The sequence below is a fragment of the Bubalus kerabau genome, chromosome 18 (assembly GCF_029407905.1).
Source record: "Bubalus kerabau isolate K-KA32 ecotype Philippines breed swamp buffalo chromosome 18, PCC_UOA_SB_1v2, whole genome shotgun sequence".
Classification (NCBI taxonomy): Eukaryota; Metazoa; Chordata; class Mammalia; order Artiodactyla; family Bovidae; genus Bubalus; species Bubalus kerabau.
Window position 1 is genome coordinate 33,402,743 of NC_073641.1, and position 25,530 is coordinate 33,428,272.

The 25,530-nt window shown below is 39.8% G+C and overlaps 1 protein-coding gene across 9 annotated transcripts in view; it reads right to left on the reverse strand.

Annotated features, from left to right (window-relative positions):
* ZNF131 (zinc finger protein 131) overlaps window positions 1-25,530 on the reverse strand; it is a 27,895-nt gene continuing 2,365 nt past the window's right edge. For 5 of the 9 annotated variants that reach the window (XM_055555242.1, XM_055555241.1, XM_055555239.1 and 2 more), the window contains exons 3-7: window positions 25,416-25,517; window positions 18,279-18,423; window positions 7,069-7,754; window positions 2,515-2,645; window positions 1-1,863 (exon numbers count right to left, since the gene is read on the reverse strand). In XM_055555242.1, the coding sequence (XP_055411217.1) occupies window positions 1,177-1,863; window positions 2,515-2,645; window positions 7,069-7,754; window positions 18,279-18,423; window positions 25,416-25,517 (1,751 nt within the window). In that variant the 3' untranslated portion in view covers window positions 1-1,176. Of the gene's footprint in view, window positions 1,864-2,514; window positions 2,646-7,068; window positions 7,755-8,788; window positions 8,917-18,278; window positions 18,424-25,415; window positions 25,518-25,530 lie in introns of those variants that run through there. The other 4 variants (XM_055555243.1, XM_055555245.1, XM_055555244.1 and 1 more) reach the window with 4 other exon arrangements.

Genomic DNA, 25,530 nt, shown 5'->3' on the forward strand with positions numbered 1-25,530 from the left:
CACATAATTTTAAAGTTTACTTTAAAAATGTAAATATCTCCCAATATTTAACAGGTAAAGAAAATAGCATATTGGTTTATTTTCTGTTGTTGTTATATTTTATTTTCCAATTAATACTGATTAAAAATATTTACACACCTACTTTAAAGTCCACAGTTTAGCACTCTTATTTGTATGGCTTTAAAAGTTATAGCACAAGATCTTTACATTAAGGACTGGGGGAAAAGATTCATTCAAAACAAAGCCTGATATATTATATACATGTTTTTCTCTGTACTTTAAATACATTAATTTTTAAATGATGCTCATCTTGTTTTCATCTGGTGGTAAAATACTAGTGCAACTTTTCATCAAAATAAAGTTTACCACAGATATAAATGAATTTTCCCAATTGAAAATGGCCCTTCAGCTGCCATTAAATGAAATTTCTCAACTTAAGTGAAAAAGAATTGGTAGCTGTCATTATAAGAAAAAATATATAAAGTACTACAGCATCACCTACACTGCCTACAACACAAATTTTAAAAGAACGAGAGATGCTTTATAGAAGTTCAGTTGGTTTTGAAAAGGCACATGGGTGTGTGTGTTTTTAAACATTCTAGCAAGTTGCCACCACCACTCTGTTTCTGTTGCAGAGCTGATGTCTATGACCATCAATCAGGGCAGACAAGAATGTTGTTCGAACTAAAGGAAGCCAGAAGCCAAAATTTAACTGCACAGTAACAATGCACTTTTCTTCATGCAGTCTTGTTTCCTATATATTCAAATTTTCTAACATGCATCAGAATACATCAACTTGTATTCTAATGATTTTACGTTTGATTTTACAACATGGCGGGGGAAAAAAAAACTTGAGGAAGGACATGACCAGGGAAAGAGAGTAAGAACTCTTACCACAATGAAAATATACATTCGTACCCAACTATATAATAAGAATATAATCCATTTAAGTTTTCCAGAAATATACTTCTCAAAGCTTCCCATTCACTTATGGGAAAGATCCCTCCTCTGTGGCAAAGTGGGGGGAAATCAGTCTGTTTCCATAGAAACAGTTCAGCACAACAGGAAAAGAGTTTAACTTTGGTCCACATGTCTGTTAGCATAAGGACAGTCACACTGCCCATCATCAGTTCAAAAACCCAACACATAAATTTAAAAATATATGCATTTGTTATTTCATTCTAAAACTGGCATAGGTGTTCTGTTCTCATTTCCTGCCTTTTCAGCTTGGGAATCCACTGTTGATTTGGTCTCTAAATCCTCAGCATCTTCGTGTTCTTCTATAGCAGCCTCGGCAGCATCTGCTTGGGTAGGCTCGCTCTCCTCTTGATTCATGATTTCAGGGGTCACTTGATCCAAGTCTGCTTCTAGGAGCTCAGTTTGTACTTCCACTGGCATCTGATTTACCCGTTCAACATGCAGCTCCTCTACATGGACTTCAGTACCTTCTTCAGTCTGAATTCGCCCCACTTCTAGATAACTTACCTGGACCTGCTCTGGAAGCTCACTCATGTGTGACTCGTGCACTTGGCTGTCTTGGAGCAGATCTGGATGGACCTGTTCCACAGTCACTTGTGCTGAATCCACCTGAACCTGGAGCAGTGGTAACACATGTACCTTCCCAACTTGTTCTATAATAGTCATTGACGTCACAGGTTCAGTTTGCACACGTGTTTCTACTGAAAGAACTTCTTCAGTTACTAGGCGCTCTGAAATATTATGAGTATCACTGAGATGCCTCCTTAATTCATTTCCTTGCATAAACCACAAGTCACAGAGAGTACAATGGTTGGGTTTATCTCCAGTGTGTATCACCAGGTGATCTTTGAACTGGTCCCAGCTGTTAAACACACTATTACAGACCTGAAACAACCAAATAGTTAAGTGTTAACACTTACATTCAAACTGAAAGAAATACAGGATGCATTTAATCTGTGTAAGGAAAAAAGTTGCAGATTTTTCTGAATATGTTATAAATATAACATCTGTAATATAATCTAAGGGATTTCATAAATCTTTTGTTTATTTGACCTTTTAGCTGTTGTAGCTAAAAACTTAAATCCTTTTTGGGACACATTTTAATATTTCCTTCATTGTTTAAATGTCATAAATTCTAGGAATATAAAAGTAACACTATTATACTTTCTTATATAATATCAACATTAAGAACAATCTCACCATTTGGAATAAAAACACTAACCAAGGAAGAACAGCCCATTACAGCTGGTCTGCCTCTTTCACCCCACTCCAGAATCCCAATGACTGCCCTATGGTTAAGAATAACCATAGTTTGACACTACTTGTTACTTAGGACGTAATGTTAATAACATTGGTATCATCTAGGATTGGGTAAAAACAACAGTTTCCCTTATAAAAGCAAGACAATTATGTTCTTTAATCTCTTTCTGAACTGTCAGCGCCATACTTTTGGTCTAGGCTTGTTACTTGTCACTTCTAACAATTTCAAACACAGACTTCTTTGCTCAGAATGGAGTACACCACATCCACACGTACCTGACATTCATAAAGCTTCTTTCTCCCCTTTTTTGCTCCCACTCCAGTCTGGCATGCAGTCAAGTGACATTTGAGGGTACTATTTCTAGCAAATCGTTCATGACAATTTGGACATTCAAAAGGTTTTTCACCTGTTAGAATACAAAAAAAATATTGACAAATCAAGAAAAACAGAAAATGCAAAACGTCTTTTTCTTTTTTGGTAATTCTGACAGAACTTGTCTTGAATGGAGGAGCAGAACTTACAACTTGGATGTTTCCACCACATCTAAAAGACTATTCTAAGAGGTGGAAATACAAGTTTTTAATGATTCTTATAACTGTGCTCTGGCAAAGAAATAAAAATTTGGATCTGAATGTTGTTCCATGCCTTTGCATTTCTTAAACTGTCTATTTTCCCTTAGATAAAAATCAAAGTCAAATTCCTTTTCAGGGACATGCAGCCCTCTCCATTCCACAGCAATTTTGAGCACTTATTGTATTGCCAAGCCATGTGCTAGGTAATGAAGATAAATTGTCTTTATTTTTAAAAGTTTCATATCATAGGCCAGGGTATCTCAGGAAGGTGGAAATACATGGACATAAACAAATGCAATATTATCATAGAAAGCCTGGTACAGAGAAGAGGGCAATGAGCAATGGACTGTAGCAGCACAGAGGAGTGATGAATTCTGCCTAAAATGGACAAAGAGAAGTTCAGGAAAGAAAGTTTATTCCAGGAGGCGGCACAGAGGTATAAAACAGTATGGCGGGTGAGGAGTAAGACGCGAGGTATCATACTGACTCCCAGATCGCTGGTTTAGAACACCAACCAGAATAAAGAACAGAGATGTTTAAGGAGGTGTGGAGTAGGGTATGCTGGGGAAGATTATAAATTCAGTTTTGAGTCTGGTAAGTTTGAGGTACTCAGAGCAAAGTGGCAACACCTGGTAGACAGAAGAACACTAAGGAAAATTAAGGAAGAAATTTCAGGAAGATGAGGTAGTAAAGCGTGCTGAAGCGAATAGAAATAACAGGTAGGGTGACAACAGGGGATTGGGGTACGCTAGCAGGAACACTGAGTGGTATGGGGCAATCTGGAGCCACACTACAGTGGGGGTAAGGGAGAGTGAGTGAGGCAAGTCAATGAAAACAGTCAGTACAGAAACTCTTTCAAGAAGGCTTGGAAGTAAAGAGGAGAAGTGGCTCAATGGGGACAGGTCAGTAAGAGGTTCTTTCAGCCAGAAAAGAATCATTACTTATTTGCTAAGGGAGAAGGAACCAGTGGAGCAGGAGAGAGTAGTAGGAATGACAGGTGAAACGTGGCTTTGGAGGAGACACTGAGATGTGGGCTTCAGAATTAGCCTTCAAAAACAGGAAAATATCTTTCTCTGTCATAAGAGAAGGAGACAATGAAGGAACCACACAGGTTTCTCCACAGCTAAATTGGGGTGTGGACAGGGGCTCAAGTACTGCACTGAAGGTCTAGAATGGCAATTAGGAAAGGAAAGATATAAAGCAGATACCAAAAGGCTTAACTTAAGGTCTGATGAGAATTTTTGCAAGAAGTGCTCGGCAGGGAGCAGAAGTAAATGACTACAATAATTCCAGGATGTAGGGTTCAAAAGCCAAGAAATGTGCTTAGAGTACAAGAAAAAGTGACTCAGGAAGTATACAAGGAGGATAAGATGAAGTCAGAAATGGGGCGATAAATGAGGTTTAAGGGCTACAGAAGGACAAGAGGCTAAATGAGGTTAAATGAGGTAGAGCCCACAGCCAAAGGAAGGAAAGCAGGAGAGAAGTCGAGAAAGGATGATGCCTGGAGAGAACAAGGACCAAGATTTCAGAGGTGGAGCCTCAGTGATCAGGTCCCAGACGTGACCCTCATACTCACGTGGACCCGACACAGTCAAGGAATAACTCTGAGCTGTGTTTTTTCCCTGAAAAAACAACTATAGCTTATTTTTTATATAATTTTCATAAGATGAAAAAAATTAATGAGAGAAAAGACCTAATCACCTAGAATTACTGTTGGTACAGAAACTCTTTTACAACTCCACAAATGGTGGAATATTGCTAACTAGAATGGTTTTAATAGTGTATAATTTTTCACTATAAAATGAAGCCTACAAATAAAAATTGTTGTTAACTTCTTTAAAGGGCAATTTGATAATATTTGCCAAGATTTAAAATGCACATATCCTCTGACTTGGCAACTCTGTCAAAAATTAACTTACTTAAACATGTACACAAAAATTACGTACAGGTATATTTACTGCAGCACCGTTTGTAATAAATGGCAAAAGACTAGCAACAACCTAAAATTGTATCATCATGAGTGATGAAGTAAATTAGGGCATGCCTGTAACTGAAATCCCATGCAGTCACAGTGAAAAAAAAAAGTACCTTCACGAATGTTTCACATATTAAAAAAATTTGAAAATAAATTAAATGGTGTAACACCGTACTGTGTGCTCCTGTTTGTCTTTTTCTTAGTCTAGAAACAGTAACAGATTAATTATACTTTAGATGTGTAAAAAGTACAATCTTCAAAGTGCTTTTATCAATTCCTCTTATTTGTCACAACCCTGTAAAGTAGGTGTCATTATTCTTATTTACACAGATAAGGAGAGAGATCCAACGATAAAGAGACCAGTCAAGTTCATCAGGCTGACAAATGTCAGAAATGGAGCCTGGGAATTCCCTGGCAGTCCAGTGCTTAGGACTCCACGCTCTCATTGTGGGACCTGAGATTCAATCCCTGGTCAGGGAACTAAGATCCCACAAGCTGCACAGTCAGGCCAAAACAAACAAAAAAAAACCTGGAGCCTGAATCTGACTCTGGTTTCCAAACCCACATTTTTTCCTACAATTCCATACTACCTCCTTGGAAAGCTAGGCAACAATCATCTGAAAACATGGTTACAGGTCATCTTTAGGTTGTCTTTCACACTGGGTGTCCCACAGGTACAGCTGTCAGTATATCTTGCTCTCTCCCCTCATCCCCAAATTTTACCCTTCTTTATTTTTCTAACTTAATAAACTTTTGATCACTAAGCCACCCAAATCAGAAAGCTGGGAGTCACCTTCTCTTTTATCCCTTACTTGCTCAGTCATGTCCAACTCTTTGTGATCCCATGAACTGCAGCCCACCAGGTTCCAATCTGTCCAAGGGATTCTCCAGGCAAGAATACTGGAGCGGATTGCCATTCCCTTCTCCAGGGGATCTTCCCGACCCAGGGATTGAACCCAGTCTCCTGCATTGGCAGGCAGATTCTTTACTGTCTGAGCCACCAAGGAAGCCCCTCTTTTACCTCCACATTTCACCAATCACTAAACCCTGTTGACTCTGCCTACTTCATGTTACGCCTTCAAGCCTTTACCATATTACTGCCTTTATTCAACCCCTCATCCTTGTTTAGATTACTCAAACAACTTCCTAACTAGACCCCGTAGGCTCCACCCACTCCAATCCTGCCAGTTCTGTCTCTAAAGCATAAATTTAATCAGAAATCTCCCTGGGTTAAATTTCTTAAAAGTGACCCAGTCTTCCAAGATAAAATCTAACTCATTTAGAGCATTTATCTAAGGTAACTACATGATCTTAGCCTCATCTCCCATCACTCTCTCTCTCCTGTCCTTGAACCACTGGCAGATGATCCATGATGCCAAAGTGCATATCATACAGTCAGCCCCCAAACTCTTCAGCTGCATCTCCTGGCATTCCTCTAATTGGACCCAATTCTCCAGCCATAATAACCTGCTAACAAGTACTCCATATGAGTGACTTTTCTCTCCTCATGTCTGTACACTTAGCTTCTTTTGCCTGGAGGGCTCGTCTCCTGGCTAACTCCTTTTCCTTTGAGAATCATCACAGGATAAACCCTCTAGGAAGCCATCCTTGTCTTCCACCATAACAGCATAAGCAGGCATTCCTATAAAACTCTGTGCTTACCTCTATCAGCACTTAGCTGACTGTGCCTGCCTGCCTTTCTTCACAAAACTTTGAACTCCTTGAAGGCAGGTACTCTAATTCTCCATGACCTAAAGTACAGAAACCTTACTCTTTTCATCTCCTTGGCTGTCCACCAGTCCTGACATGTTTGCCTTGGAGAGATGAGGGAGATGGGCAAATACTGCCTACCTATCCGCCAGGTCAAAACAGATAAGCAAATGTTTGCAAAGGTATAAACGTATTTGGGATTGTTTGTAAATGTATTCATCTATGTAATGTGTTAACATAAGGCAGATAAAGTAAAAACAGTTAACAGTGAAGTTTCATACAATTAAAATTTCATAATTAATAATATAATAATCACAGTGTTTATGTATATCTTTTAAAAATACAAAAATTGGCAAGGTGTAAGAATGACAGTTAACTTCAAAGTTAATACTGATTTTGCTTTGATAGCATCAATATCAATAAACTAGTATTATAAAAACACTGTGCTCAGCCTACACATTAGGAAACACACGAAATGGTTTCTATAACGCTAATAAAAAAGAATTTAGACACTCAGCTTGAAATGAGTGTGGAAAAAAATAAACTTCTAATATAAAATATTTGTTCCTTACCTGTATGTTTTCGAAGATGCTCTTTAAAATGTCCAAAGTGGTCAAACTGCTTCTCACAGTACTGACATATGTGTATTTTTTTCCCAGTTCTCTGCTTCTTACTGACTCCACCTTCTTCAAGGTGGTAACAACTGAGGTGCTGTTTCCACGCGCTCTCCCGAAGATACCTTTTATTGCATATTTCACACTTGAAACTCTCAGTGGAGTGTGATTTCATGTGTTCCTTAAAATGGTAAAACAATTTAAATGAACGGTTACATTTCTCACAATGGAACAAGTCCTTCACATGTGACAGCTGAAGTTCCACAATTTCAATACCTTCTACCTGTTTGCTTGTGGGGTCAGATGCACAGCCGTCTTCATCTTTAATCTGTCCTTTTCTATCGCCTTGGCGGTACTTGCTGGTAATATCTGCCAACAATGCCAGAGCGGAATCATCAGAGGAACCTGTGCCCTGAATGTACTTTATGGACTGCTTGGCAGAAGCCACTTCCTCCAAAGTTTCGATGCCTTCATCTTCCACTTCGATTGTGCCTTCAGCAATTTCCACCTCAATTTCAACAGGTTCAGATTCTGCAGATGGCAACGACTCAGTGATAACATTTGAAGTTTCTGCAATCTTTCTTTTTTTTGCTTCACTTTTCCCTGTGGTATTTTCCTCTAGTGGAGCTGAGTTTTCTTTGTTTCTGAAATACATAACACAGCGGTTTAAAAATTCTCTAAGACCAATCAATCCAACTGGGCTTTTTGGAAGAAATTGATAAGCTGATAATAAAACTTGTATGGAAAGGCAGAAAACAAGATTGCAAGACTTATACTAGCTGATATCAAGACTTATTATAAAGCTACAAAACTTAGACAATCTGACTGGCAAAAGGACAGACATGGAGATTAATGGAGCAAAATAAAGTCCAGAAATAGACTACACATGTATAGTCAATTGATTTTTGAGAAAAGGTTCCAAGATAATTTAATGGAGAAAACATACGACAGTAGTGTTGGAACAACTGCTGTCTATATAGGAAGAATAAACCTTGTCCCTTACTCACTTAACATACACAAAAAAATTAAAAATGGATCATAGACGTAAATGTAAGAACTATACACTTCTAGAAGAAAACTGGATAAAAATCTTTGCAACATTGAAAGATTTCTTAAATAAAATGCAGAAAGCAAAAACTCTGAGTAAAAATTGGAAAGACGGTTTTCATTAAAATTAAAAACTTTGTCCTTTGAAATACATAGTTAACAGGAAGGCAAGCCACAAACCGGAAGAAAAATATTTGTAAACATATTTTTCAAAGGTTTTATATCGAGAATATAAAAAGAATTCTTATAATTCAATAAACTCAATCTCTTCAGACAACTGTTGGGAGATAATTCCCCATGAGTCCCTCGTGTTTCTGCATATCTTGTGAAGACAGCTTTGGTTCTGGACTATTTTTCAAAGGTGTTTGCAGAAAGGCCAACAGCCTGGGAATACAGAGTGGCTCCTCTGGAGAAGACAGCTTTACTTACTGTCCATATAATAATGTCCCTGCTATGGGACAAAGGTCAGGCAGGTTTATCTGCAGCCCATTCTAAAAGACTTTGGTTTCCCAAGCTGGGGCTTTTTCACCTGTGATGAAAACCAACGACATGCAGGCCACTTTATGTCACCTCTGGGACTTGAGGAAGGGAAAAGTGGCACAAATAGAGTAATAAAGTCCTTTTTTCTGACCTACGAGTCCTGTTATCTTCTATCAGCATCCGTGAAATCGTGGCAGGATAATTTGCTGGCTTGCAAGTAGGGTAACATCTCTGATCCCTCCCAGATCTTGCCAGATATTGGCAACCAAGAACAGGATGCTGAAAAAGACAAGACTTTCTGGAACAGGAAGGATGAGACCTCACAGAGCAAATGGAATCTGAGGAAGTCTACTGGAGCTGGTATCAAACATGTTTACCAAATTGTATGGTCAACTGGGCAATAAATGGTTCTCTACTTACTTGTCTACTGCTCTGAGTTGAACTGTGCACCCTCAAAAGATATGATGAAGTCCTGACCCAATAACTATGAACGTGACCTTATTTAGAATGTCTTCGCAGATGTAATCAAGTTGAGGTCATCAGAGCAGGCCCTACACTATGTCCTCCTAAAAAGAAGGACATTGGAACCAAAGAAGAGAAGGTCATATGAAAACACTGAGGGAAGATGGCAATGTGAAGATGGAGGCAGAAACTGGAGTTATGCTGTCACAAACCAAGGAAAACCTGGGGCTACCAGCCTACGAGAAAGGAGAAAGTCAAGTCACGGAAGGAAGGATTCTCCTCTAGAAGCTTCCGAGGGAATGTGGCCCTACCAACAGCTTGACTTAGGACTTCTAGCCTCCAGAACTGTGTTAAGACACGCAGTGTGTGGTACTTTGTTATGGCAGCCCCAGGAAATGAAAACACCTATGAATAAGGAAAGGTATACTCTTGAAAAAGCCGTCACTGCAGAAGTCAAGTCTGAGTCAGTTCAGAGGCATAAACCACCTGGCCCCAAGTGGAAAGCAATGTGGATGGGGCTGTTGAATCAAGAGAACCCCCAAACAGACACTGATGGTGTCTGCAAAGACCTTTCTGCCTGACACAGGGCTTTGAGGGGTGTGAAAACACTGGAGGTTTGTCTGGCTGAGCCACTCACAGCTCAGGTGCTGCTGGAAACTAAACTGTACCTTGCTCACTGGCACAGTCACTTTCTCTCTCCACAGCACTTCCCCTTCTACCTTTTCCCTTTGCCCCTAACTTGACTTAACCTGCTTGGAGAAAGAGAATTACGGTTGAAGCCAAAGTTTCCTTGCTCTCAAGGGCAAACAGTGAAGACACTATACACATCCAAGCATGCTGAGGAAAACTCAAGGATGGTAAAGACACAAATTGCCACAGCTCTGTTATATTCCACAGATGTCCAACTCACCATCCCATCTCTCATCCTCAGAGAGAGGAGGTGCTTGCATTCAAATGTTGGGGTTTGGGCAAGGTCACAGAAGGAAAGGGAGGCTGTCCTTTGGGTGGGGCTGATGTTACAGAAAAGCTCGAATAAACATTGTGGCCAACACAATATATACTGTCATTGCTTTGACATCTGAATGCACAGCAGGGATTGGTATGGCATGGGCATTTACTACTTTCCCATAAGTACCAGAGATGGACCATCTCAATCGAGAAGAGCCACATGTAGAGAAGAGATAATGGAAGAAACTCCCCTAACATTAGCCACCAGCAGCTGGGTCAGGATTTAGCATGAGTGTCTCTATCTCTTGATGTATATATTGCTGATATCCTATTGACTGGCAAGCCCGAAGTCTCAGTCTGAAAAGCCCTGACTATAGTGTCATGACACTTCTACCAGCAGAGACTGCTAATAAGTGATTAAGTGAAACTCGCTCAGTTGTGTCCAACTCTTTGTGACCCCAAGGACTGCAGACCACCAGGCTCCTCTGTCCATAGGATTCTCCATTCAAGAATACTGGAGTGGGTTGCCACTTCCTTCTCCAGAGGATCTTCCCGACCCAGGGATTAAACCTGGGTCTCCTGCATTGCAGGCAGACTCTTTACCATCTGAGCCACCAGGGAAGTCCAGAGACTGCTGATAAAGCCCAAGAAAATTCAGAGGACTGCTCACCAAGTAAAATTTCTTGGGACTAGATAGGCAGATCACAACATTCAATTCCCTCCAGCAGTTAAAAACAACAACAACAACAACAACAGCTTCTCCACCTCCTCCCTCTTCCCCCCAAACATGAGGCCCAGTATCTCACTGGATTTTTAGGTACTAAGGAAACCATGTGCCTCACCTGGGCACTCTATCAGTACTTTTTTCTGTACATCAGTCAATCTGCAAAGCAGCACCTTTTAAGTGGGCCTCCAACCAATAGGCTGCACTGGAAGTTTCCATCTAACTGTGGCACATTCCCTACCTTCAGGGACCCCCTAGTCTAATGACCTCTCTGAGCTCTGAGACTGACACTTTTTGCAGATTACAGCTTCAGCTAATGGCAGGCTGTCTCCCTAAAGACAGTCATTGGATTTTGGACTTGCCAATTCCTTGACATGGCTATGAGGTGTATTCACTCTGACAAGAAAGGGTTAGGTGCTATTTGATTCTTGTTAAAAGTGATGCCTGATCCATGGAAGCTTTGAGGCTCTCCAACCTGATATTGCCATTTGGGAGTGTTAACTAAAACTTAATGACTATCAAGGTAAAAGTTGCCCAACAAGTCTCACTGGTCACAAAGAAATAGTTACATTCAAGAAAGCAGTTGAACTCTTGGCTTTACATGAAAAAGTGGTAGCACCCCTGCTGCCCAAAGAAAGCCACTAGATCAATGGGGTTTCTCATTCACTGGTGGCCTAGCTAAGCTGAAGGCTGATGGTATTCAGTGGGCTGCCAGATGCTCAGTCTCAGCACCAACTCTGCAAAACCAAAAGTGGACACGGTTGCTCTGCTCAGAAGGCAGAACTCAAGGCTGTATTCGTCACTCTGGACGACACTCTCCACAATGAACCTTGAGATATTTTTACTGACTCCTGGATTATTGCAAATGGCCAAGCTGCCTGGGAGACCTGGAAATCTTGGCAGATTAAAGACACCCATCTTAAGGGTCAAAACTATGGAGACAAACAGCTGTTGATCCAAGCATCTGAGTAAGTAGTTTAGATACTCATGGTAAAGGCCTGTTCTCTAATGACACCAACTGGAATCAAGTTGCTTATCTACCTACACTGCCCCGACTCCCATCACCGTCGCCTAGGTCCCACATTATTATGCACATGGTGACACATCCACCATCAGAGACTGAGCGGAAAGTCAAGGACCCATGCTTCTGATGGAGACGTCACTACAGCACGTCAGGCTTGTGACACTGGCCAAAAGTTGGCCTGTCTTACGGTGAATGAGGCTAAATCATACAGGGCATTGTCTCCAACTGTTCCTGGCAGACTGACTACACTAGACCTTTTGACCCATCTCAGGGCTATATGCCTCTCAACTATTGACACTTTTTCAAGGTATGCTGTTGCTGTTCAGGTCTGAGCAGCTGGTTCTGGCCACACCATAGGGCATTTGAAACTAAGTTGTGTCATGTGTTTAGCTTGCTGCACCATGTGCAGTCTGATACTGATGCACCAAATGCTACTCAATCGGCTGTTAGTCAAGGTATTGTTAAACCCTTCAAGCTTTCTACCATCCAGATACTGGTGTTGTAGAGAACTGCAGCAACTTTCTCAAACAATGACTCAAAAAACTTTCTGACTCTACTTCCCTCACTTCTGCCTCGTCCAAAAATCCAGTAAGGCAGTTTAGTCATCAAATCCCACTATCCCCAGAACCATCTGTTTTTGGCTGCCTCCTGGGTAAATGATCAAGGCAAATGGAGTGGGAAGTTATATAAACCTCAGTGGAAATTCAGGGTCTGCTGTTACCATTCTTAGACATGATATTCTTCCTTCTGCCTAATGGCAACCTGGGGTCAGCCTGGTCAAAAGTGGGCCTAGCAGATTTAAACTTAGTTCCAGTTCAGCTATCTGGATTCTCTTATGGAATGGACATCATCTTAGATCCTAAGCATAATGACTACTTGGTTGAATATACTGCTTGTCAAGTGTTCTTAGATTGGTCCTCATGACCCAAAGTGGAAGACATAATAGGTATCTTAAGTTTTATAAAATGTCCTTGCCCCTGACCATTCCGGATGACAGGTCTGGGTAAGAGAAGGAGAGAACTGGAAATGGGGTTAAGTTACAGCTACTAGAATGGCACACACTGGTTTTGTGGGGGTAGAAGGAAAACCACACCACCCTGGAACCTGGAGAGAAAACCTCGTAGACTCCAGGAGGTACAGGGGAGGAAGGGACATTAGAGATCTCTGTCCTTCAGGACTGCTCTGAGTCTTCCTCAGGTAGGAAAAGGCTCTCGTTCAGGTCTCCTCAAGTGCTGCAACTTGCAACTCCTCAATCTGTCGTCTCACGCCAAGGACTCTGACAACTCAATCACCACCTCAACTTTACCAGGAAGGATTTTGCAAAGAGCAGGGGATGGCCAAGATTTGTATGTCTCATGCAAAAACCCCAGATGTTTGCCCACTACCATTACCAAAGCTGAGGCTCAGTTCATGAGGCATCCAGGTGCTCATGATAAACAGAACGGATTAAACTGGCTGCCCTTAGACATTCTCTCCAAAAACAAAGCCTAGACACCATCATTGAAGCTGAGCTGGGAAAAGGAGAGGCCATGCTGGTGACAACATCAACCTGTGAGCCAACTGAAGAAGGTCATCCCACTTTGGGGGCACAAACAAATTATAAACAACACTTTATTCCAAAAGCACCTATGTGTTCCAAGGACTGTATTTCTTGTATGAAGTCAGGTACTAACTTCCTTCCCTCCCTATAAATGCCTTGCAACTCTCAGTGGGAAGAAGATACCATCCAATGTTTAGGGAAACACCACTGGCGTTTCAATTTAGTTCTCAGATGACCATGTATCTCTCCAAAATGAGGCTACTCAAATAAAAAGGTGGTACAAAATTTGTGCCTGACTCAACACAATGTGATCAATGATACCACTTGGGCTCTGGAAGGTATTCATTTTGGCCTCAAATCACTAGCCAAGGTTATTACGGAGGCTACACTTGCCCTAAATGTCCTCCCTGTGGACCAATAATGAGACTGTGCAATTGCTAAAACATCTTGTTATACTCTGATTAATGCTTACAGCTAAGTGGAAAAGCCAATACAGAAACTAAAGGAGAAAGCTACCTGGCTTTCTAGGGATTTACTCAGTTGGCTTAGTGCAGGACCTTAGAGGAGTGGGTGCACAGTTAAGCTTAGCACTGCAGGGTGGCCATATCCTGCTACTTGGAGTTCTGCTGAAACAGCTGTCTTAATTAAATCCAATGTGAGAAAAACTGAATGGATTTGGTCCAAGTCCCCTATTGGTCAGATTAATCCAAGTGGTTATGGAGTAGCGTACTCATGAGAAAATTCACCAGAAGCTGAGTGCAGAAAAACCATACTGTGGAAGAAAATTCTCCATGGATCCCTCAGATTTCTGCATATCTTATACACAAACATACGGCCAGTCTTGTTCTGTCTTCCGAGTTGTCTATATAGCAAATTACCTTACAAAATAGAACCTTTCTACCTCCAGAATAGAGGACAATTATTTATTGTCCAGAATAATAAAGATAATGGCCCCTCTGGGGAAAAACCTGGGCAGGTTTGCTTGCAACTCGTTATAAAAGATCTGGTTTCCTAAAGCCCAGAGTTTCTCAAGTGTGATGTAAACCACCGAGAGCACAGTACACACCAAGGTAACTGCATTATTCCGCATGGGACTCGGGGTATGGAGGCAAGAAAAATTGATATGAACATGAACTTCAGGCTGTTCTGTATGCTGTGAAAGAAATAAAGTCCTTTCTGACTCATGAGTTTCATGTCTTCTGCCAGCATCCATAAAACTGTGGCATGCCAACTTATTAGCTTGCAAATAGGGTAAAATCTCACACCTGTTACAGTTCTTGACAATATCCCAACTTTAAAAATGGGCAAAAGATATCCCAAAGAAGATAAACAGATGGCAAAAGAGCACATGAAAAAATGCTCAACATCATTAGTCATTAGGGAAATGCAAATTAAAACCACTATATACTTACCAACTTGGCTAAAATAAAAGTCTGATCATATCAAGTATTAGGAAGGCTGTGGAGCAGTTGGAACTCTTATACACTACAAGCTGGAATGTAAAATGGCTCATCACTTTGGAAAACTGTTTGGTAGTTTCTTAAAAAAAAAAAAAACTCAACACATCCACCATACAACCCAGCTATTCCACTTCTAGGTATTTACTTAAGAGAAATGAAACCATATATACAAAGACCTACAAATATTCATAGCCATTTCATTTGTAACAGCCAAAAAATGAAAATAAAACCTAAATGTCTATCAACAGATGGTGTATGTTAGTCGCTTAGTCATGTCTGACTCTTTGCAACCCCATGGACTGTAGCTGGCCAGGCTCCTATGTCCATGGAATTCTCCAGGCAAGAATACTGATTGGAGGTTGCCATTCCCTTCTCCGGGGGAATCTTCCCAACCTAGGGATCAAACCCAGGTCTCCTGCACTGCAGGAAGATTCTTTACCATGTGAGCTATCAGGAAAGCCCAGATGGTATATTCATACAATGGAGGAACAGTCAGCAATAAAAAGGAACCCACAACAACATGGACAAATCTCTAAAGCATGAGGCTAAGTGAAAAAAGTCAAGCATGAACGACTACACAATATAGGAAGCCATTTATATGACATTCTAAATAAGATAAAGCCACAGTGATAAAAATCAAGATCATTGGTTGCCTGGGGCTGGGGATCAGGGCTGACTGCAAAGTCATAAGAAAACATAGGGAGATGGGAATGTTTGTGGTGGTGTACAATTAACAAATTTCAAACTTTACATTAAAATGAGTGAACCGTATTATGTGAATTATATTTCAAATGGCTGAGAAAGAAAACATCTATAAGGCAACTGCTGTTTCCTAACAAGTAACAGGAACCTTCTCATACAATTTTAAATAAAAATAATGATGCAATTTCAGCAAAATAAGGTCTGAGATTCTTTTCCAGTGCCATTCAAAAAGTTTACCACTGTATTTCAAAAATACATGCATACTGCAAATGCTAGAAGAGCATTTATTCACCTTCTCTATCTGCAATAAGATATACAATAAGCAATAGTTATACAATAAGCTTCTCAACAGAGTTGCCTTCACCAGTTGACTTAAACACAACTAAATTATGCAATTTTTATTCCTAAATTGTATAACATTGACATACACATAACAAAAAACAGCCAATATGTAATACTGCTATCTTCCTGAAGAACTCTTCAGACTATACTGCATGTGTAACTGGTTCATCAACAATTCAACATGCCAACATATTTATCTTGGCAAGCGCTGATGGCTGTAATTACTGTAAGGACCTCAGTCTTATAATAAATCTTCTAAAAGTTTCTAAATGGCTGTACCCAGCTATTCTTATCCTTTGACTAGACACATAAACTAAGTTAAATGCCTCCCAAATCCAACCTTGTCCATTGTCAGAGAATATGTTCCAATGTTCTGCTACTCAGGACTTCCCCTATAGTGAGATGCTACTCACTACCCCAAGCAGCAAAGGGACCACACAGAACATGTTTTCAGAGAGTTCTCAAACAACACACAGAACATGTTTTCAGAGAGTTCTCAAACAGGATTTAACCAGAAATCTGATGCTGCCAAATCTACCTCCACTTTAACACAGTATGATCTAATCAGGTACATATCCACAACACACCTTTATTTTTGCCATCCAGATCTCAGCTCTCTCTGCAGAAGAATGCTGGCCTGGTTTTAATCATTCATAAATGTTTACTGTGCCAGATGCTAGTCACCAGAGAATATATACACACCAAGCTCCTATCAGAAAAGTCTAATCTTGAACTCTGTCACCAAACTAATTAAAAGCTTATTAGGAAAAAAAGTATTTTTGGATAATTACAGTTCAATTATTTCTAAATTCTAAATTACATCTAACTGAACCACATCAGGGAGTCAGACTAAATCATTCTGTACCATGTGAAACTGATTTTTACCAAATTTCACCTTCATATTTTACCAATGACCTATATCGAGGGTCCTACGAAACAGAGCCAGGAGCTACCACCAATAGTAATTCACATTTAGAGTACTACATGCCAGACTCCAGGCTAAGCACTTTACATTCATTCATTCAGCCCTCACAAATAATCCTATGTAGAAAGGTCCTTTATTATTATCCCCATTTGACAGATGAGGAAACTGCGCAGCTGACAGGAGGTGGAGTAATCTCATTAAGGACACAATCTGGCAGAGCTGGCACATTTTCGAGGCAGCCTGTCTCCAGAGCTCTTGTTCTTACTCATTACAGTGCCACTATTCATTATGTAAGATGTTGAAGTATTTATTCATAATACCACTTAATGTCTTCCTAATAATTTCCTATGAGAAATTGTGTGTTTTAATACCAAGAATGGCTCCTAAGCAATTGATTTGTTCTCATCCTATAACCATAAATAATGTAACGAGATTCAGTCATGTCCAACTCTTTGTGACCCCATGGACTATCAAGTCCATGGAATTCTTCAGGCCAGAATACTGGAAGTGAGTAGCCATTCCCTTCTCCAAGGGAATCTTCCCAACTCAGGGATTGAACCCAGGTCTCCCACATTGCAGGCAGATTCTTTACCAGCTGGGCCACCAAGGAAGGCCTCTTTCATACGAGGTGCTTCAGAACTCAGAGCTACATTTAGCCTATCTGGCAAGTACAGACTCAAATGGCATGTATTTTTGCCACCATATTTCTAACTTCACTGATTAACACGTCACCTGGCCTATTTCTTGTATCTTCACCAACTTTCTCACTTATTTTTAAACAATACCATGTTAATCTTTGTAAGCCAAGCATTTTTTAGAATAAGTCTTGGTACAAATAATTAACAACTTGACTCCACAGAACAGTGTACAGGAACCCAGAGAACTCCTTAAAAATTGCCTAGCCCTCCCTATTTTATTGGGGCTTCCCAGGTGGTGCAATGGTAAAGAATCTGCCTGCCAATGCAGGAGATGCAAGAGACATGAGTTCAATTCCTGGGTCAGGAAGATCCCTTGGTGGAGGAAATGGCAACCTACTCCATATTCTTGCCTGAAAAATTCCATGGACAAAGAAGCCTGGTGGGCTATAGTCCATGGGGTCACAAGAGTCAAACACGACTGAGCGTGAGCATGCCTTATTTAATTAGAAATAAAAGATGCTGCCTTTGTTAATATTAGGACAGTTTTTACTGTGAGGACAAGCAATCAAGTGTGAGGGAAAGAACAATCAGTAACCAGTAAAACTTTAAGTGTGCTAAATCGCTTTAGTTATATAAGACTCTTTGCAACCCTATGGACTGTAGCCTGCCAGGCTTCTCTGTTCATAGTATTCCTCAGGCAAGAATACTGGAGTGGGTTGCATTTCCTTCTCCAAGAACTTTACAGATCCTTAAATATATTCCTGATTTCAAACTGTCAGTTCTTTATGACATGACACACACAATAAATTCTTGACTAAGAGTCAGGGTGAACATGACTGAAAGTAACTATTTGCGCCTCATTAAGAAAATAATTACCTGACTTCAAGGGCTTTGATAGCTTCTAGCATCTGTAGAAATTCTGCTGCTTTCCATACATCATTGGCTTCTTCTTCTCCTTGTATCATTAACTTTGCTGTATATGTGAACTCAATCAAATGACGAAAGGCCATTTTACTAACACCTGTAAAAAGGATGTGCATTAACATGTATTCACATTGATTCAAATCTTATAGCATTTAGTAATGGGAATAAAAAGAAGCTCAGTGTTTGAAAACTGATTAGCATTTGTCATTTTAGAAGACAACTTCTGGGTAGAATTCTCATTTACAGCATAATATTATAGCCAAATTCAACACTAACTAGCAAACTACTTTAAGATCTTTCCCAAAGATTTCCAAAGGCTCTTACAGAACAGTAAAATCTATCACTTAAATACACAAATGGGCTAACTATTACATCAGAAGTTCCCCTCTTGCCAGCGAGCTCTGTGTCAATTCAGCTCCAAAATCATCAATAGCTTTCCACAGCTTAGCAAATAAAGTTCAGTACCATTCTGCCTTTATTTCAAGGTCCTTTACATTACTTTTCTACTGACCACTATTTTTCCCTTCCAAATTTTAAAATGTATCAAACCGACATTATATATTGATTCTCAAACAAACCCTTCACTTTCTAAGCACTTCTTTGCCTTTAACACCCTCCTTTCCTGAATGCTTAACCACTTTATTTCTGGACAAATTCTATGACCCTTGAGGGCCCAATTTTAATGCCATGTCTTTAATGAACCTTCTTTAATACTTCCCTCAGGCTCAACTCCGAACCTAGTCTGATAGTTAAAATTCATAGACAACTCTTGACTACAAGTTACTTGAGGAGAATTTCTGTCTAAACTCACCTCACAGTATCTAACACAAAGATTCCTAAAATGAAAGCACACAAATTTGGTATAAATAAAGGCCAAAGCCATTTTTAGAATTAAGCTTCCATAATTCCAAGCTTTCTTTACAAGTTCTATGTTTAGATTTTGGCCCAAAATGATACTATACTTCCCCGAGCTCTTCAATGCTATGTAGTATTGTTTCAGTCTGCTAATGCGAGATATGAAAAGCTACTGACAGGAACAAAGAGAAAACTTTTTACAGGCTTTTTTTATGCTAAGAAATGCCTAAGACCAAACTACACACAATATGCACAATTACAAAACAAGAATGTCCTCCGGCAGTCCAATGGTTAAGACTCCCCAGATTTCACCGTCAAGGGCATGTGTTGTTAGATCCCTGGTCTAGGAACTACGATCCCAAAAGCCACTTGGCACAGCCAAAAAAATATAAAAATATTTTTATGTTCTTTCAATGCAGTTTATACACCTGAATGTAGCCTTCCAGACAACAGTAAGAAAGCTGGTAGAATATCCACCATCCTCTATCTGTGTAAGGAAAAATACCACTCAGGAAGTCAGAACTTTCAAGTTTTAGTCTAGGCTCTTCATGACTTGTGCAATGTGGGAGGTCAGAACTTCTGAGTCTCAGAAAACTCATCTTCAAATTGCCCACAACAATAGGAGTACTGAAAAGCACTACAGAATACAATGTAACTTCACCAAGTTACATGCTACCAAATAAGCAACTAAAAATAAACTGGATTCACTGAAGGTTAATTTTATTTGGGTCTCCTAGTCTTTTTTTCTTTTTAAATATTTAATTGTGGCACACAGGATCTTCAATCTTCATTATGAACGCAAGCTCTTAATTGCAGTATGTGGGATCTAGTTCCCAAACCAGAGGTTGAACCTGGGCTTCCTGCACTGGGAGCACAGAATGTTAGGGACTAGACCACCCAGGAAGTCCCTCTCTCCTGGTTGTCTTTTGACCATGTTCTTCAACAGCAGCCTGAGGAACAGACAACTAGATTTTGCTTCCTTTTTTTTTTTTAAGATGTTTTGATCAAATATTTAAAAGTGAATCAAAAATTTTTCCTAAAAACAATGTGTATTATTTTTCCTGAAGTGGAATGGAATTTTGGTTTTTAATTAAACACACACACTATATACATATATATATACTATATATACATATCAGGCAGGCCTCTAAATACTTTACAAATTATCAACTTAATCTGCATAACAACCCTATGAAGTACTATTATAATCCCCATTTTAAAGAAATTGAGGCACAGAAAAGCTAAGTAACTTGCCAAAGTCACATAGCTATTAAGTGATAAAACTAGAATCAAACCCAGATGGTCTGGCTCCGAAGTCCATGATAAAGATTTTTGAACAGGATGATGCTAAGGAATATTCCTGCTTGGAAGAGTCTGAATATCCATGGTCTCACTCACTATGGGACTGCAATCTCTTACTCATACTTACAAAGTCCCCCACATCTCTTAAAACCAAAAGTTTCCAATAAATGTGGCAGCAAAATTTGATCTGAACATGAGGCCATTTATAATCTTTATCCAACTTACAGTAAATTTTAATAAGCTATGTTGCTTATTAATAATACACTGGATTATTATTATTTGGTTACAGGATATTGCCCCAGGCCCCACTGGGAGTATTGCGGAATACACATAGTGGATTACCTTAGGAAATTCTAAGTTAGTAATTTCAAGAAACATTTGACCTTCAAGGATTTGTGGCTTTAGCTCCCAATCTTGGTTAATCAGAGTCACCTGTGACTTAAGCATGGGTTCCTCATCTCCAGAATCACAATTGGGGTAGTGAACTGTTTTTTATAAGCACCAAGGTGCTTCTTACGTGGCCAGTCCAACACTGGTCCTAGGAATAAACCACAGACCTGACTAATTACTTAACAGGAACCAAACTTGCAACACTTTTGTAACACCTGCCCAGGTAAGTGAAAGGTTGGTAGGTAATGCACAGCCCTGCAAAAATATTTTATACTCTATCAGGACTAGTAGGCTAACTTTCAAATTTCAGCCCACTTTTTTCAATTCCTTACTCTTTTCATAATATAAGTGCAGGACAAGACAATTTTTTAAGCACGGTATCTAAGAAAAATGTTAATACAAACACCTTCAGTTCAGATAAGTTCAGTCGATCAGTCGTGTCCAACTCTTTTCAACCCCATGAATCGCAGCATGCCAGGCCTCCCTGTCCATCACAAACTCCCGGAGTTCACTCAGACTCACGTCCATCGAGTCAGTGATAGCATCCAGCTATCTCATCCTCTGTCGTCCCCTTCTCCTCCTGCCCCCAATCCCTCCCAGGATCAGAGTCTTTTCCAATGAGTCAACTCTTCGCATGAGGTGGCCAAAGTACTGGAGTTTCAGCTTCCTTAACCTGGGTCATTTTTCCCATTCACAAAGAGGCAAAGGATTGAGGGGTGGAGGGCATTCCCCAACTAGTGGAAAACTCCCACTCAAATAGGATGAATGAACATGTCCTTGGGCGTTTCATTCTTGATATTAGGAGCTAAAATTTTGGACAGAGTTGCTGTTTGAGAGAAACTAGGTGCTTATGGATCTGTGGTTTCAGGGGAAGTAAAGAATGGATTTGGAAAATTGGAAGCTCGGTTTAGGAGACGGCTGTTGTGTTCCAAACAAGGAAATCAATGTCTGTTGAAGATGTAATATGGTATGAATCTAAGTCACAAAGCTTAGCTGGGATGCTTCTCAGTTGAAAAAACAATTTTAAGTCAAAGGTGAACCTGTAGTGCTAATCAAAGATAACTCACTTCACCAAAGACAGAAAAAGCAGAGAGAGAGAGCTGGCCCAGCTTGCATCTATGACAGTTCATACTCATAGAACATATTACAATTTAAATCCCCTTTATATATGCTTGCTTTTACAAAACCCAAAGGCAGTGGTTCTCGACACTGGCTGCATACTGGACTTACCCTAGGGCAACACTGCCCTAACTTTGCTGTTCAAAGGAGTCATCTGAGGATTCTGTTCTGATTCAGTAGGACTAGGGTAGAGCCTGAGAGTTTACAGCTCTCATAAGCTCCCAGGCGATGCCATGCATCCTCAGACCACACCCTGAATGACAAGGACCTAGAGAACTTTGAAAGACAGATGCTTGGACTTCACCCCTCAAAGAGTGAACTGATCTGGAGAAAAACCCTGGCTATTAGTACTTGCAAAAGCTCCTCTGGTGTTTCTAATGTGCTGCTAAATATGAGAACTATCACTATTTTACAGATAGGAGTTCCAGTTTTAGCTACGATGAAGAAAGTATACTCCATCCTATCTTGTCCATTGATACAACTAAAGACCCTGGACAGAACATCTAACGCAAATATAAAAGGACTTTGAAGGAAAAATAGAAGCACAGAGCCTGGGGAGAGAAAAAGAACTCAAAGAAGAGCAGTGAGTTTCCTGTTTTATATTTTTCCTCCTCTATAGCACAGAGTGAGGACAGTAAAACTCCCATAACTGGGTAGTAGGTGCAGACAGACTACAGAACCAGGAAAGGAGATGGAGTGTGTGTAGGGGTGGGGAAAATAACTGGTTTTTATTCCTCTCTCAGCTCTTCCCCAGTTAGAATGCTGCATAACTGTGGCTAGCTGCCACCAAGCAGGCACCTAAACTCTATGACAAAGTTCCTCTGGCTGAGAACTAGGAAAGAGACAATCATCTGAAGAGACGGAGAGAATTCTTGTTATTTTCCTCTCTCACCATTTTACCCAGGAAATGGATCCTATCACAGAAAATGTAGGAGACCACAGAGAGGCTAAATTCCCAGTTTTCCAGCCAGAGGACCAGGAAAGAGAGCTCTGGGGAGCTAAAGTACAGAGAAAATCAGGAGGGGGAGCTGGTGAAAGGTCCTTTAAGCCTGTGTATGCAGTCTTGAGCATACTGCCTAGCTACAATAATGGGAGGTAGCACAGCAAAGGCTCTGAGAATTAGACTGTGTGTGGACTACCACCCAGGTCGGCACACCTGGGGCCTGAACAGAACAAAGGTGTTAAGAACTAAATTGGAATTGGATCCACAGCCCACACAAGGCAGTTTGAACCTAATCAGGTTGACTGCCAAAACAAAATAAACCACAATCAAATCAGTAACACTAACAAAAACCAAAGCATTTTCCAGAGATTCTAAGCCATCGCCGAGTGTTAAAATGTAATATTCAAAATGCCCATGACACCATCCAAATTTACTTGACATATTTTGCAAATTAAAAGAGAAAAAAAGGAAGATGTTCAGTGTTACACAACTAACAAACAGTAAAACTAAGACTACAACCCAGGTTTTCTAAGTGCATGCCCAGGGCTTTCTCTACAGCCAGGTGACCTAGCCAGATAGTAGTAAAGCAATTTCAAAGTTAAAGGCTTAAGAAGACACTGAGCCAAATTGATTCTTCAAACCTGGATCTGACAAATAAAAACAAAGAATGTTTTTATATGTTTCCTTCTTACTTTCTATAGTTTAAATACTGAAGATTGTGTGCCCTATACTATAATGGATCCTGACCCAAAGATCAAACCCAGGTCTCCCGCACTGCAGGCAGACTCTTTACCGTCTGAAGCATCAGAGAAGTACCTATAATGGACATAGCACACCAGAAATATAAGAAATCATTCCAAAGTGATTACTCTTGAGAAGAAAAGACCCTACTTCTTCAGGTAGGTCAGTATTCCACACTGCATCAGCAATACCTATTCTAGCCCTAACCACTTACTTTTTGACTTAGGATTCTGCCCAGAAGTTGCCTCCTCTGTGAAATTCTTCCTCTCTCTAAGCTACTAAATCACTCATCTTTCTTCTTCCCTTCTTACACCATTCTGCAATAAAATTCCCTGCAACATTTTTTTTTTTTTTTTGCACTCTTATACCTGTTGCCTACCCATGATTAAATTTGGAAATTCTCTTAAGGGCTGTCTTATTAATCAATTTCTCATTTCCTGGATCTGGCACAGTATTAACAGGTATTAAATTTGATAAACAGCCCCAATTTAGTAAACTTTGGCAATGCACCAAACACTACGCCAGGCACTCTGCACATGTTAATTCAATTAATCATTAGTACAAGCCTACTAACAATCACACTTCTCAGATGAAGCAGCAAATATGCAACTGAGGTAAAGTAACCTGCCTGGGGTCTCGTACCTCAGGTGAATAACTGGATGCAACTTTGCTTTGTAATAGAAACAAATACCATATAGGATCCTCACTTTAGTATGTTTTGAGGATTTCTGTTATGCCTATGCTCTCTCCCTCACAGATATCAAAGGATAATCTATCTATGGATACCAGTTAGAATGCTAGATAAGCTGGCATTATCAAAGCAAGAGGATCTTTTAACTCTTCTTTACTTCCCTAGGCACCAAATTTTTCCAAGGGAATACTGTTTCTAGGCAACCCGTTCATAACAGAATATATACATAGTGAAAGAGATATAAAACCAAAACTCAAGAACCCCATATTTATGTAAGAAAGCTGATTTATTTCCTACAATTTTGGATTGGGGGTAGAGAGCTAGGTATTATAATAGCAGAAAACAAAAGCATGGGAACAGCATAAACTGAATCCCTTGCTAAGTAGGAAACCTTAGGTAAGTAACCTTTTAGAGCCTGTTCCCTTATATGTAAATTGGAAATAAAACAACTTACTTCAAAGGATAGCTGTGAAACTCAGAAAATGCACATAAACAACACAGCATAATACCTAGCACTTGGTGATCTATCATTAAAAAAAAAAACCAGTATAACAATTTCTATTTTAGGACATTATGTAGTGGATGACCCCTTCCATTCTAGACCTTCTACATCCACTTGAACTTCTTTTAAATGTCACTTCATCTTTCCTAGCCTTTTCCATATTATAGCAGCCCATTTCACACTGTGCATATCACGCTAATACAGAGGCCTGCAACATCTTGATTAGTCTAAAACATAAGGCCACTAAATAAGATGGAAATTCACTTTTAATACATTTTCAAAAGATAGTGACCACTGGTTTAACAATGAAAAAGACTCATTTAAGAGACCAACAAATACCATTTAACCTAAGTTTTTCCTGGAAGATCCTTTTACCAAGCACGTTACTAAAAGTAAGAATTCTCAGGTGTCAAAAGAACAATTTATCCAGTCACCTAACAGGAACCATTCGTACCTGTTTCCCATGGTATTTTACTAAATTACTGTCTAAAAAACTTCATCAAATTATAATGTTTGCTAAATAATGTATTTAAAACAAGCATTTACCTTCTATCTCCACCAAAGGTTCCTGAGTAAACTCCTGAAAGAATTTATAGAAGAACTTGCTGCAAGCAGCCAAAACAGCCTTGTGGGCCTTAAAATGGTGTCCTAGAGAAAAAAA